This window comes from Chelonus insularis, unplaced genomic scaffold, assembly GCF_013357705.1.
Source record: "Chelonus insularis isolate UGA/USDA-ARS -01 unplaced genomic scaffold, ASM1335770v1 contig_331_pilon, whole genome shotgun sequence".
Classification (NCBI taxonomy): Eukaryota; Metazoa; Arthropoda; class Insecta; order Hymenoptera; family Braconidae; genus Chelonus; species Chelonus insularis.
In genome coordinates this window covers 171,058-187,319 of record NW_023276500.1, presented here as the reverse complement: position 1 = coordinate 187,319, position 16,262 = coordinate 171,058, and the positions used below count along the sequence as shown (strand labels likewise).

Below are 16,262 nucleotides of genomic sequence, written 5' to 3'. Positions count from 1 at the left end.
ATTATTAGATTTTATAATCCTCTTCAAAAATCATATAAATTTAATACTCGATGAGTTAATTACAAGCTAATCGCGATAATTAAATAACGTCCTTTTTTGCAATTAGTTTCGATGAGTCAATAAATTACATAAACTCGACTTCAAACATGTTCTATAAATAAATGTCATAAACATGTTTTTATTTGTTTAAAAAATTTTATTTACAAAGAAGCAATAAACTTAAAATAATATTGTTAAATACAGGAAATAGATTTTACCTGTACACATATGTAATGCAATTAAACTTTTCTGCATGTATAAATGTATAACAACTAGTGCATACGTACAAATGATTATGACTTACAACGGTGCAACTAGTTCAATTATCAACTACTTATTATGATTTCGTAATTTATGCGATAAACTAATCGCTTGTGCTAGAGTTAAGGATATAGGTATGTGTACTTTATGTATAGATACATACAAATAAACTACGCGATCAATCTTTAATGCTGGCTAAACTGTCCGTGACGACCTCGTAACCGTTATCATTGATGTAAATACGTTCACGGTTGATCGGAAAGAAATGCGCAAGATCCTATATTTCTATACAAGGACCAAGTTCAAGGTTTTTTACGCTACAAAAAATAATAATAAACATGCCAGATTAGTGTAATTAATTTTTTTTTTCATTTCCTACAAAAGAGTTTTTGTTCTCTTTTGAAAATAATTTTACGTCATTTTTCTTTTGCTTATGTATTGACGATTAAATTAACAATAAATTATCTTAATAGATAACAAGATAAAAGATCTCAAAAAGAGAGAAAATTGTTTTTTTTTCACATATTATCATTTGAATTATTTTACAACAAAGCTTTTGTATTTTTTAAAAAATCAGAAAGAAGAATAAAAATTATTTTCAAAGAGCACTTCATAATGTTTTATTTACTTTTGATGTTAGACGGAAATATGAAATATTTATTAACTAACAAATCACAGAAAAACATTAAAATGGATTGACTAATTTCTTTGTTCGCAGTATTGAAATCTCAGAGCAAGTTATAGAGATTCATTAAAATGCATCTTAAGTCAAGTACGGAATAATAGTTGAATGGAGTATAGGTTTCACGGTTGACTGCAGTCATATATAGCTATCATACTAGACGATTAGAGTATTTCTGTTCCTGACAGGATTGCTGAAAGCAACGATCATGAGAATATAGCTTAGTTGCTTTTTCTGCATTTTCGAATGCCAATTTTATTATATGATTTTTGACATACATTCTTTTCTTTCAATCCAAGTCGACATATTCAAATTTTTGACAATCAATACTGAAATTTCTTTGAATTTAAATGCTTCAAATAACAGAAAAAAATCATGCTGTGTCAGGATATTGCATCATGAGATTAAACGTAGAATATATTATAATATGTCGAAAGATGCAGCAAGTTATAGAGAACTTAACATGCTGACTCTTTAAATCTTAAGAGTCCAGTCCAGTCTGTAATTCTTATTTTTTTTTACAAAAAATTCTTCTTTTGCCGTGAACTTATCAGTCTCATCTAATCGTAAAGATTATCAATTTGATGAATATTCATATTATTTTATTAAAAAAACATATTCATAAGAATTGAACACAATTTTTATATTTAATCAAAGCTAAGCAATTTTTCTTTACATTCTTTGATCCATTTTTCTGATACAATTTCTGTGTCAGTTATTTATGAATTTATTTCCTGTTGAATTATTAATTTCTAGGATTGGTAAAGTTTTTTCAATTATATAGAAGGATATTATAAACCTTATAAAGAAAAATGCATTTTATTTTATATCAAGTTCATTTTTTAATTATTCATTCCTATATTTTACAATAGCATAGTTTGTTTTTTAATTTATAATCATTATTTGTTTTAAACAATACTAGAATGCATTGTTAAAAATATTATTATTTAAGAAATACCCAACTCTTCCATCTTTAAATGTTAAAATTGAAGTATTTCAGTGTACATCCTTCTTCCTGACACATTGAAAACTTTGCAATTGTCCTAATTTTAAAGTTTTGTTGTATTTACAGACTTCCATTAATTAGCTCAACAAATATATACTCTAGCCAAGATGTTTGTGACTTAAAATTACAATGAATTCGAGCAGAAATATTATTTCCGTAGGAAGTTATTATTACTATCATAGAATTTTTAAAAATTAAATCAAATTATTTCTAGAGCTTTTGAATTTTTTGTTCATGCTGACAATGTATTTTCTTCTTCTCTGCTAAATATTTAGAGAAAAATAGTTTTTAGTTAATAGTGTATTTGGTTAAATACAACTTGAAGGTGAAAAATAGAATAATTTATTTCACAACAAGGAAGCTTAAAGAGAAAAGCATCAGCCGCCACATGTTGAGTGACACCAAATGAATGAATTCTCATTTGTATTTGTAAATTTACTTCACTTGTGGTCAATTTCTAAATTCCCTAGTAAATTACTGTGTGTAATTCCATTGTAGTTAGTTCTATTGTATTTATCGAATTGATAGTCAACTTGTTCCGTCACAAGTTCATTTTAGTGTGTATATGCATTACAAGTATCAACGTAAGTGAAAATTTGTCATTGTAATAAACACACTTTGATTGTTTATTCATGTCAATCTGGTTTAGACAACAACTTCTCGGTATTTGCTCAATCATCGGTGTTAAGCAAATTTAATTTATTAAGTGGAGCTTGTTGGAAACTAAACTCTCAAACGTAACTAATAGTTTATTTGGTATAAAATTTGCACATCATGCTTTTCACACAAATCACAATTTTTTATTCAAATCAATTGCATTTTTTATCGTTTTTTCAGTAATAAATTTCCTATAAAAATATATGCTTATCTTTCGTGGGGTACATCAGAGCAGATGTTGAACAGACTGCAGAACTTCACTGACATTTACTGAGATAAATGAAAAATGGTAAAGTTCAATTGAGAGATATTTTTTAGTGAAATAAAAATTTTTTAATCTCAAAGTACTACAATTTTATTCTGACAACTTCACTTTACTGTAAAATACCTGTGCGTTTACTCAAAAATATTAAATTGTGAAACATCTGGAAATCGATATTCCATAAATGTGTAAATTTGAACGAATCATATTGATTAAAAAAGAAAAAGAAAATATTCTGATATTGAATTGCTGTACAATTCGATATATTATATATTACACACCATGTATATACGTGAAAATTATTTTTATACTTCTAAGAAAATGATTACATTGGCATGGTCGTAAAATAACTTTACTCCTAAGCTACTTTTTACCTTCAATTATTCGTTGAAGTTTCTAACACACGATCAGTAGTAGAAATATTACATGAAAAATATTACTTATAGAATATATCTAGAATATCAAATGAGAAAAAACCTCTTCTTTATTGCCAATATCTTCGTAGTAAATATAAGCGAGATAATTGAATTTTCTATTTTCTTGTCAATGCAAATTAAATCGTCACTTTCTCAAGATGATTAGTTGAATTAATTAACGCCTTACTAACCAATCTGTCAGCACTTAACGACAAAGAAAACATTGAGGGTGATTGTGAACTCGAAAATTCATTTAGGAGTAGAATCGAGAGTCTTCCTCGACTAATATTAGTTTAACGACACATAAATCTATTTTTAATTATTAAATTAAATTTTTTTTTCAACTTACTTATTATTAAATTTAATTCAAAGTTTCCGGTTTTTATAACAAGAAAATTGGTCTCCTGAATCTTTTAACTATTAATAATATTACAAATTTATTTAAGCTCAATATAATTTTTTATTGAATTTATCATTTAAATATGTTAACGGTTGAATTTTTTTATAGTACATCAAAGTCAATACTCTTTAAATTTCCAATCATTTTCATCTAACCTGAATAATATTTAACTGGAATGTAATTACTCTGCAATCAAAATATCTATCAATATTCATAGAAAAACTTTTAAAAAAAAATAAACAAAATCATCTCATCAGAAGTTTTTTCAATTACCCTGAACTTATATTCATGACTTAACAAAAAAGAAAATAGACACAATAAAAAATAATTATTCAAAATAACATCAGTTTACACTTGATAACAAATGTATTTTTTAGCAATGAATATAAATGTATTCCTAATATAAGCACAATGTTGGGAAATTTCTTTAAAAATTCTTTCTATTTCGTGCATTGAGTTCCGTACAAATAAACGAACGAAAATTCAACAACAGCCAGTAGCTGGCAGAAGCGATGAAACTATATTTTCACGATGTTGTCGAAAATGCTTGCAAGTGTACAGAAGAAATCGAATTTCTATTCAACTACCTTTGCAATCGGTTGCCGGATGCATTTTCTCTGTCACAATAAAGCTGAAATAATTCTGGTATTTGTAAGAATCATAAAATTATATGAATCGTTTTTATGTATTCAAATTTTAAATTCCTATTATTTAGAATTTTCACCACTAAATTAATTTCTGAGGCATCGATATTTCCAAGTAATGTTGAACATGGATACATAATTCAAAGAATACATTCTTCTATCTTTATCCCATCCATTCAATCCAAGATGGAATTCTTCTTTTCTAATCAAGTTAGGAAGCATTATAAAATTTTCCACATCAATCATAATCAAATTAGATACAGTGAAAGGACTAATTCTGTGAAAGCGTTTAATTGTTTTATAACATCTGTTCACGTTGTTTATTTGTATGATTTCTTTAATGCCATAGGAAATTGTCGAATTCACAATTCTATTTCGTTGAATGCTCAGCAAATGTAATAGAAACCTGACTATGGTTATCTCTATATATCTACTAAAAGCTTAACATCAATCTTCTTTAAATTTTCCCTCCAAACATTAATTAATTTTAAAAAACCAAAAGAAAATACTGTCCACTGATTATTTTCTCAATATGAGTACTTTTGTTGATGGAAAAATTAATGATATCCTAGATTGCAATTTTGTGTTAATTTTTTTTTTAAATAAAATCATTAATTATATTACTCTATAGAGTCATGTTTTAATTTAACAAAATTAATTGTCGATAAACATTGCTGATATTAAAAAAAAATCATGATTTGTAACATTTTAAATCTGTATTATTTTAATTCATGTAGAAATGAATTTTTTACATTATTCAAGGGAAAGAATAAATAGTTTAAAATTATATAGATCACAGTGTCTTTTGGCTGTATGAAAAAATTTGCATAGCATTTAAAAAAATTTTAGCTCTGCTTATCATAATACTTTTACGGTGAAGTGCCACATTGAGTGTCAAGTTGATCACATTACACGCATTCTCATTTACACTATGTGAGAGAGTTACCTGTAACCTAAACTACTACCCATATACTTACTTTATCATGAGCAAAACGGAAACTCTATCATGGGTCATTGGTACGGTGACCCATACGACACTCGACGTGTTAATATTCTAATAGCAGTAGTATAGTTATGCTGATCTAATTTTAAGTTTCTAAATTTATTCTCGATTAGCAGCACCTAAAAACAAACTAAAACAAAACCAGAGTTAAAAATGTTTTTTTTTTTTTTTCTCTTTTAATATGTATCCATTTTTTAATGTCCATCCTTCATTTCTGTACAGTGTTATAAATTTATACATTATTGTTAGAACACACATTACATAATTTTTTATGTTAACTATGAAAACTTGATGTGAATAAATTTATGATGACAAAATATTTACTATTACTACGTGTAATATGACTAGAATATTTTTTAAAAGCAACAAAGCAAAATATATATTGCATATATTTTTTTATGATTATAATTTTTTTTTTATTAAAGTGCTAATGTTTCTGTAAAATATTCAGTTGAAATGCACTTTTCTCTATTTAAAATTGACTGAACTCTAACGTGAAAAAAATAAAGTAAAGAATAATTATATAGCAATTAATTATCTATAAAATTATATGAGCAGAATCACTACAATAATTATATTATTCTTTAACGCTTAAAAGAAATTGTACCTCATAAAGTTATTGAGCGTAACAATATTGTAACAAGAATCATATGAATATTGATTGCAATAATTGCATGAGAAATACATATCCCTTAGAAAATATACTGCATGACTATACACATTACAATTTATGTGACTTTGTTATAATGACTTTGGTAATGAAATATATTGATATGGACTTTAGTGAGCCTGATCGATACAACAAGCAGCCTAGAAACAATGCCAAGAACCGCATGCAGCAAACTGCCTCTGTTTAGCACGAATATCTAAATTTCATGTATTTTTCGAATGTGACTCGAGTCTTAATCTCTTAAATCGGCCTTGTTGCAGGCACATACGCCACTTCTTGCAGCGGATCCGAGACATGTGAGTAAACCGCGAAACTAATCTTTTTTGTACCAACTACTCAGAGTAATTTCAATTTTTAATTATATTTTATTCGTTTATTTATCATGTTTTTATTTTATGTTACCTTTAAAAATTTTTGGATTTAAATATTCCTTTTCCTAGTTACATATTAAACATAATCTGATTTCAACTCGCGAATTTTTATTCACTCCTTTTATCACGCTAATCTCATTCAATCTTTCCAACTTTGAGATTTATTATTCTTCTGCGTTACTAAGTTGATTATATCACACTTGGAAAAATATTTTCATTAGGAATTTAAGTTATAAATTATAAAAGTTATATTCATAACTATTAACTATATCTAATAATTATATCAACATAATTAAAATTTATTATTATTATCATTGCTAATGAAGAAAAAAAAAATATTAAATGATAATAATTATATCGGATAATTATTTCCTATGAGCCGATATTAATTACGATTTGCTTTAATATCTTTCATTCATTATGTTTTGTGGTTTTATTTTTCATTATTCTAAATTTCTATCATTTTTTCATTATAAATTTCCGCCAATTTTTTATAATTATCGATTTTTGTTTCTTCAAATTCTCAAAGATTAACAATAAATGAAGTCGTATATTGAAAAAATATTCAATACTTTTAATTATTCGGAATATGAATATTCTCAAATGTTTTATTATCAATAAGAAAAATTAAAAGCCAATTGTGAATTCTTTCATTTAAATCTCATCTTGTTTACAATGCTGATAAGTAATTGGAATTACTCAGATCCAATTAGAATTTTTTTTTTATTATTATTATTATTGATTGCAAATAATTGATAGTAATTGTATGTTTTGTTAAGAATCACCTCCCCTGTGTCTCTTGATGATAAAAAATATTTCCTCTTGTTTACATTGATTACAAATATGTTAACATTGAGAATATATCTTCCAGTGAATACATATTTGAACTACTTATTTCCAATTGTGTATCCAATTCGAAATTTCCATTAATTATAATAATTAATCCACTCTTTTAATTTAATTTGATGTTAACTCATAGAATTCATATTATTGATGATTTATAGTAGGTAAAATAATAATATCGTTTAGATAGATTTGTTCTGAGTAATAACTCATATTGTCTTCATTGTTGTTTGTAGAAAGATTGAAAATCTGTCGATAAAAAGGATAACTAATTTTTTTATTGCTTGTACAATTGAACTAACGTTTTGTAAAGTGACCTAATCGGTTCTTGAACATTACAAGTCATTCACAATGTAATTATATCGTTCACTTGTGGTTTTATGATGTCATGATGGCTGTCAATTTCCTAATAATCCGGGCAGGACGTGTACCTAGTCTTGCATGTATATCATTTTGGTTGGCAAACACATACTTCCGTCGGTTCTCCCGTATCCCTACGAATTGGTAGGATTAGTTTGCTGACAGCTCCATACTCTAAATGCCATTGCTGTGAGGTATACAACGGATGTTGACAATTTCATCGGCTTAAATTGACTAGAATTGACAATCAATGCCATTTTAAAGAGGAAATATTACTTTTGTATTCTGATTCATGAAAAGAGAATTCAATTTTTTTTTTCTTCAACTCTCGTCATTTGTTTTTATATTATTCAAAAGTTATGTTTCAAGTAGAGTAAACATGAATTGCAATTTTGTAACTCACTGATAGATGCTAAAAACACTTGTGTTGAGTTCTAAAGTAAATAATTCTTTTTTTTTATTTCATTGGATCACCAACGACTTAAGTTTTTCAATCTATCGTAAAAAAGGAATTTCTATGCAAAATATTCTATCTAAAGTAATGAAATATACATCAAAGAACTATTGTTTTTTTTAGAGAGTCATGACAATCAAACTTGCAACAATAATCGTCAATATTTCATGACATTATCTGTTTTTGTTATCATCAAGTCCTAATTTATTTATCTCATTAAAATCCAGGTAAATTTTTTGTTAATTATTAATATTATTTATCTTCAAATATTTATTATTATTATTCAGGATAATTTTTCATTTAAATTGAAGTTTTAATTATTCACGTATATTTTTGGTCACAAATTTATCCTCATTATTAGAGATAAAATATCCTGCCAAATCAACAAAAAAATAAGGAAATTTAGACTTTTTAATGAATTGAAATAAATGAGAAAAGTTCAATTATTAATTCGACTGAAAAAATATTTTAACCAACTTTATTTGTATTATATTATATAATATTTATCCTTTATGATAACGCTTAAAATTAGCTGATGAAGACTTTTGATTTGTAATGTAATTGGTTAAAAACAAAATCAATTTTATTTAGATGATTTAGTTTAACAAGACGCACTTAAAATGTATATAAAACAACTACAAGATTTCTATAATTTGTTTATGGTAGTCACATTTCAATTTACAGTGTAGTCAAATAAGAAATCAATATTTTAAATAAATTATTTTCCTCCGAAATTGGACTATTTAAAAATTAGTTTGCTGATATGTTATTTAGATCGTTTCTCAATTAATTAAATTGTCCAAAGATAGTTTTTGGTATATTGAAAATTCATGTAAACGAAAACTAAGATGCGAACTATACTTCCTCGCACGTGCGCCAAATGAATTTCAATCAAGTGCATCGATCCGTGACAAATCGTAGCCACTGAGAATAAGTAGTCATTTTATCTTCTATAAACCATATAATTTACGAATGAAATTGGAGTAAATCAAAATTGGATAAACTATAATATTTCTATGAAGGAAATACAGGTGTACCATGTCATGACTTGTAGCAAATGTAATAGATATTTTGGTTAATGAAATTTGTGTTAAAGTACACTTATAAAACTTCTAAGAAAAAGCAGTAAACTTTTGGTTTATCGTTTCAGCAACTATTTTCTGGCTTTCGTTGAATTCTTTATTGGTGTAATTGACTAAAAGGATAAAGTAAGTGAATATAACATGAGGGTTAGCATGTGCCTCAATAAATTTCCAGATAAAACCAATTTATTTTGTCGTTCGTATTTGAAATGGTAATAGGAAAAAAAAAATTAATAACTAAATTCATATGATTTGTATGCGGCATTCGTTTTTAGAGAAAAAATAATCAAAAAACGCGTAAATTGAAGTTGTAGTCACGTACAGTCAATCGTTTCGATGCGAACAATTGTATCACCTTGTGTCGAGGCGTTTATCTCATTTCTCTCAACATTCTCAAAGAAAAAAATTCTAAAAAATCCGCGTCGAATAGAACAGAATTAATCCGACTCTTAAAGCACCGTAAATTTATTCTGATCCTGTATTCCACGTTGGTGTACACTTGCTCTTTTTATGCTTTTTTATTATTATTTTTTTTTTATTCGCTACGTTTAAAAAAGAGTGAAGTTGCAAGTGGAGACATACAAAGAAAACTTACCGTTATCCTGGTCACGTCTGTCTAGTTTTCTTTTAGTATTTTTTACAGCTTATTCTTCCACTTTCATCCACCACTATTTTAAGTTAAGATTAAAAAAAACAACTCTTTCACTTAGGATAAAGCAATATCGTCTTATTATAATCATACACGGAGAAAAAATTCCAATAAAAATTACCGTGCTCAGCACAACAATCCACGCGCAAATGTCAATTCCCTAAAAAATTAAGACAACCTTCAAAGAAAAATTAGTAATCCTTTTAAAATTTTTATTATAGATTCAATATTTATTAAGAAGAGTAAAAGTAAAAATTCTTATGCAGCACGGTAATATTCGATAAATATTAATTTTTATTCAAACTTTAAACAAAAATTAGTAAGTGACTAGAAAAAAATGAGAATCTGTATATAATTTATTATGATCCGTGTGGTAGGAAAAATTCGGGTGCTCTCCTATAATTTTTTCTATTCTCGAGAGTTTCCGTGCTGGGTCGGGAATCTTCGAATTATCGGTCCAACACAATCTTTCTTTGTATTGTAAGACCGTTCACACAATCAAAAACATAAGCCGTAAAACGTACAATTTAAGACGTACGCGTGCATACTAACATCATAATAAGTTAAAAATTGGTTTGTACGCATGCGTACATCTTACGGCTTTTGTTTTTGATTGTGTGAACACCCTCAGTGCTATAGTTACTTTTTCCATATTGTAAACAAAGATGACATTCATATTTTTCGTTACGATTCAATATTGGCGGCAACACGTTATATCTTAACAATTTATGATAAGCTTAAACGGATTGACGCGGTGGACTCATGGGTAAGCGTCAGCTTGACACACGGATGGGTCGCGGGTTCGAGTCCCGGCCGAGACAAAAGTCATTTATATGATTTTTCTCGGGCCACCGTGAGCGGGAGAGGAAGATCTCTTCGGAGAGCCGGGTGGTTGTATCGACGACACAGGTTTTCTGCGTAAGATCCCGATCGTAGGGATAGGGGGGGGGGCAGTATTGTAAAACGTGTGCCGTATTTCATTCCAACGAATTAATTAGTTAAGAAAGTTAATTATCAATGAACCTAATTTATTTATTTATTTGTTTATATAACCAAAAAAATTATCACTAAACTTAAATAAAATTGTTTGTCGGTTACGTAGTTATCACAGCTAACGTTACTAAATTTTCAGGTGCTGTGGAACACTAAATTTTCTGGTGCTGCCAAAGTAATTTTCAAAAAACTGAATGATACATTTTCTTATGTAACTTATAATTTTTGTATGTTGATCATTACTTTTTACTTTTCAGTAAGTTTGAACTCACATTCTTGAGCAGCACGGTAATTTTTGTATGGATTTTTAAATAAAAATTAACGGAATTTTTTCTCCGTGTAGCCATTTATTATCTCCGTAAATATCAACTTTTAATAATCAGACATCTGTGGTCGAATCCTTTTACTCAATTAAACCATTTTTTACAATAAAATTACCAATTTTGTTTAGCTTTTTTTTTTTTTTAATTATTTAGTTGGAATATTTTAAGTACAGTAATACCTCGACTTACGCGAATTCGGAGTTACGCGATCTAAAATTAGATACTAATTATTTCCTAAATTATTGTTTTATTTATTCTCCAGTCCCAATTAAACATACTTTGTATGTCTTTATATGCAAAATTGTACCCCGACTTACGCGGATAGCGCTCAGTCCCACCTATTGCGTAAGTCCGGGGTATTACTGTAATTCTTTAAGTTTAGAGTAATTTTTCATATGTGGGTAAAGATAGTAGACCATAGATAAGTATGTTCTGTTAAATACAAAGAGTGTCAGATGATAAGAAACAAGTTAAATTTTGATACAATGCATATGTAGTTCTGTTAAAGTGGCTTTTAATATGAAGATAACTAGAGAATAATCTCTTTCATCAAGCTTTAAAAAAAAGTCAAACGTTCTCTGTTTGACTATTTCCACTGTTTGATAGTTTTTGAATATTATTCAAGAAGTTAAGATAAATAAATTTGTTATACAAAAATTTTACTGGTTATTGAACCATCTTGTGGAGATAAAATTTTGATTCTTATCTACAGAATGTCAGATACTCTTAAAATCACTACATTCCACTCATTGCAAGAATGTTTGTTACTCTTCTTTCATCATGAATTTATTTTTTTTGTGATAAAAAATAATTTTTCTTTGTCATGATTCACACTTCAAATTCATTTCAAAAAATCAAAAATAGTTTTTATCAACCAAAGAACGTTTTAAATTAACCCATCTATACATTTTCTATCAATTTTTCTTATTTTAAAAAATCAATTAGAATGTCAATTTCTCCGAAATTTTTAAAAATAACAAAATTTATGCCTCTCTCTCTCTCTCTCTCTATTTGAAAGATTTTTCATTTTGTTACATTTTTTTATATCTTCTGAACGGATTTAAACAAAAGTCCAAAATATCTTATTGTTAATCCGTTACTTATTTCTTCCAATAAAAAGTATCAACACAAATCGATTATTTTTATACCATTTTCGGTTCAGATAAAAATAAATCTTCAAAAAAAAATATACTAGAAACAGGAAAGATGAAGTCCTTGATAAGAATGGAATTATAGAAAAGGAATTGTCTCCCTATCTTTTCTTATGAATACTCATTAGCAATCAATTTCAATGTTATATCGCACCAATTTATTTAAGATATAATACGACTAGAATTACGTAATCTCTAATTTTCTGAACTTGTTGTTCTGGAATACATAAATAAGTAATGTTGAATAACACAATAAGGGACTCGACATGCTCTAAATATCTTTTCCAGTTTCATTTGTTGGTATTACATATACAACATCCCGAGACATATACATCGTAAATGCAGCGAAATCTCTTAACTACGTTATTTCTTTAGAATATCGTCAAGAAAATGTACGACAATTAAAATGTAATCTCAGCTAGAAATGTATCTCTATTTTTGTTTATTATTTCTCATCATTCCGAAGCTAAGAATAATGACATAAAATTGACTAAATCTTTCATTTTATTTTTAATTTACAAACGTATTACTTTGGCTTTATATTGCATTGTTTTAAAAATAAATGACACTCGTAAATAATTGAGTATTCCAACTAAACTAGCCATTTTTAATCTAATTATCGTATATATCTTTCGTATTTATTGTGCAAATATTCATGAATTTTTCTTGATTGCAATGAGTATAAAATAAAGTTAAAACCAATATAGATGAAAATTCTACTATATAAAGAGTATAAAAACTTATTAAGTAGTAATAGAAAAATAAATCATAAACAAACGTCAATTAACTACCAATGAAACAGTATACATTTCAATATAACTGATAAGGTTTTATTTGGATAATGAATCCAATGTGTACTCGAATTCATCAATTATGTCTAATAAGATATTCATATATGAAACCATACATTTGGCATATATCACCATCGTATATATTCAGTATCAATTTATTCGATTGGCCAAATAAATTTACCAAAATAGATTTACTCAAGCAAACTATTGCTACACTTAAATTCTCTGCCAATGTAGAGCATTATTACAAATACGGACGATTTAGGAAAATTATGGTCTATTCCAATGAACACAACTAAGTTGGTTAAACATATTGACTATAAATTTTTTCTATGGCTCACAAACATTTTTTTCTTACGCAATTCTAAGTTGTTATAAAAATTCATTTGATTTCTAAAATAATAAAAAATTTTTAAAATTATTCATCAATATGAAGTTTTCAAATAGTTAACAAGTATGTATTAGTGAAAAATAAGTTTATTTGTTATCAATTGTATCCCTTTTCAACAGTATTTAAATATAGGAGAATTATTTTTAACAAAAGTAAATAATAATTTATCCATCCATCTATCTAATTATAAATAGATTTATTAGATACACTAATAATAAAATGACCATTTATTTTTGATAATAAACTATTTAAAGCACCCATTATGTATAAACATCTAAATTATCAAAAACCATTTAATTGAAAAAATTAAATGTTGATTATAACAATTTTTGAAGCTTTTTAAATGAACTATTTGCTTAAGCTACTCAAATTCAAACCAAAAAACAATTATCTATTTGGCGACAATACCGTCCATTTACCTCCTCGATTATTTAAAACGCCCGCATTGACGCTCACTTTACATAAAACAACCTACAAAGTAAAATAACCTTCCGCAAACAGTCAAAAATAAACCACGTTCCCAGGATGATGTAGCGACATTCGTGCTATGTATTCTGATAAGAACCACTACAAACTCTCCACGTATCTAGAAGAATAAAGAATTAGATCAAAAAGGCGAAAAGCCAAAATTCGCACGGGAATCGTTTAACGTGTGACAACTGCGTGCATATGACCGCAAAAGTTATTTCGGATACCACGTCGATGTGACAAGCAGTCGGTGACTACTATCCCCCTCGAGTATATTTTCATAGTCAGTTGAAAATAGTCAGTCCAACATATTCAGTCAACGTATCCACGCGTCGAGTCTTTCTCACTCCACAGATATATATACTAGTGTACTACAGTGATTTTAACTAAAACTTGTTTCACGTTTATTATTCAGAACAACAATATCTCTACTTTGGGTGACAACGAGTTTATAAAATTAAACACAGTTATACGAAAGTTTCATTTTACACAGTGTTCTTATTGCCTTGACAATGAACACAAATGTTCCAAGGAAATATTCTTTTCGTAGTGTTGTTGAGAAAGCAGTATCACAAAAATGGGTAAGGTCAAAGCTTTGATAAAATGATGGATAAAATAGAAATCCAAATTAAATCTAGTAGAGATATTATTTTGAAAAGAAAAAAATTAAATTTTTCAAAACTTGTTTTGGCTTAATTTTTAGAATTTAGCAATTATTGTTAACATTTACATAAAAAGGAAGAAATTTTAGATAATATTTTTATCGAAGCTTTGAACTTATCAGCGAGTAAACACCCTTTAGAGTTTTCCTCGTGCCTGATTTCGTGGCGTGTTGTGTAATGTGTAATATTTTATTTGATATTTATACTACATCTGTAATAAGCAGCATGAATACCATGTCATGGGATGTTGCGTGTGCTTATTTCAAATAGAACATACACATAGAAGCATTGTATGTTAGAGAGATGATGCTACTTCATTGACGATGATTGTTACAATCTGGACGTAGCACGAACCCAACTCAGGCAATGGTACATCATCTATATATATATATATACATTTACAACTAATAATTTTCAACTTGCTTCCCTCGCGGATGAAATTATTGTCGCAATTAATCGATAATCAGATGGTATGCAATTGCGTGTTATAAAAGTACCAACTATACTTCCGTCACATAATACATCCTTCAACTTACGTAGGAAAATCTTTTTAAATTATTAAGATAAAAAGTAATGTTCTTTTGTTGTTGCGATAAATTATTTTTGCAATTAACTGTTATTTAGTTAAATAAGCCAACGATTCTGAATATCACGATTGCAAAAATGTATTTAAACAATGTCAGAGATTCTATTAGTGTGATGAATATTAAAAGTGGAAAATTTCCAAGTGTTTTTATTTATTTTTAATTTTCCATATTATTTTATTCATCTTCTTTAAAAAATTTTTATTCATTGTAAAACGAATAGCTGCATTGAATAATTTTATTTACACTCACTACTAATTATACGGATAAATATCAGTTTTGTTGGTTAGAATTAATTTAGTAACTCTGAATAATTGTAGTATTCCACCGAATATTTAGAATAAAAATATTTTACTTGTCTTAAAAATACCTAGAAATATTCTATCAAGAGTTTTTTTTTTTATAATTATGTAATAATAATAAAATAATAAAGTGAGAATTATAATGCAAACAAATGTTAATAACGATTTAATGAATTTTAGGCAAATGGCGATGACGAATGGGAGTACGAGGAGATTATCCTTGAACGAGGAAGTGCCGGTTTGGGTTTCAGTATTGCTGGAGGAACAGATAATCCACACAGTGGTCACGACACAGCGATTTATATTACAAAACTCATACCAGGTGGAGCAGCTTCAACAGACGGTCGTTTAGGCGTTAATGATACGATACTTCAGGTGAACGATGTAACTGTTGTGGATGTACCTCATGCAACAGCAGTTGATGCTCTCAAGAAAGCAGGCAATACTGTCAAACTGGTAAGATTTTATATCCATATTAAATGTTTTATTCCTTTTACCTGCCTACGACCTTTTAATGTTTTTTCCCTTATCCTTTGCCACATTTTTCACTTTTTTGATTCGTGTGCTCATGGCTCCACATTAATATCTCTCTCAAAGAAAAGTTTCCCGACTTACGGAAGACTTCTCCTATCTGACATGAAATGAATGATGATGTCGTTTCACAAGTTTTTCTAAGACAAAAAATATTCTCAATGCTGGAATTATATATGATTTTTTTCATCCATTATGTTTTTAAGATTAATTAAGAAGTGTCGTTTATGTTCGCTATAATTAATGTTTAACGGTATTTTCCTCATT

General features: G+C 27.7%; 1 protein-coding gene across 13 annotated transcripts in view; it reads left to right on the top strand.

The window, feature by feature from the left end:
* dlg1 (discs large 1) overlaps window positions 1–16,262 on the top strand; it is a 116,672-nt gene that overhangs the window by 58,335 nt on the left and 42,075 nt on the right. For 11 of the 13 annotated variants that reach the window (XM_035081976.1, XM_035081974.1, XM_035081973.1 and 8 more), the window contains 2 exons: window positions 6,301–6,336; window positions 15,645–15,920. In XM_035081976.1, the coding sequence (XP_034937867.1) occupies window positions 6,301–6,336; window positions 15,645–15,920 (312 nt within the window). The remainder of the gene's footprint in view (window positions 1–6,300; window positions 6,337–15,644; window positions 15,921–16,262) is intronic. The other 2 variants (XM_035081975.1, XM_035081984.1) reach the window with 1 other exon arrangement.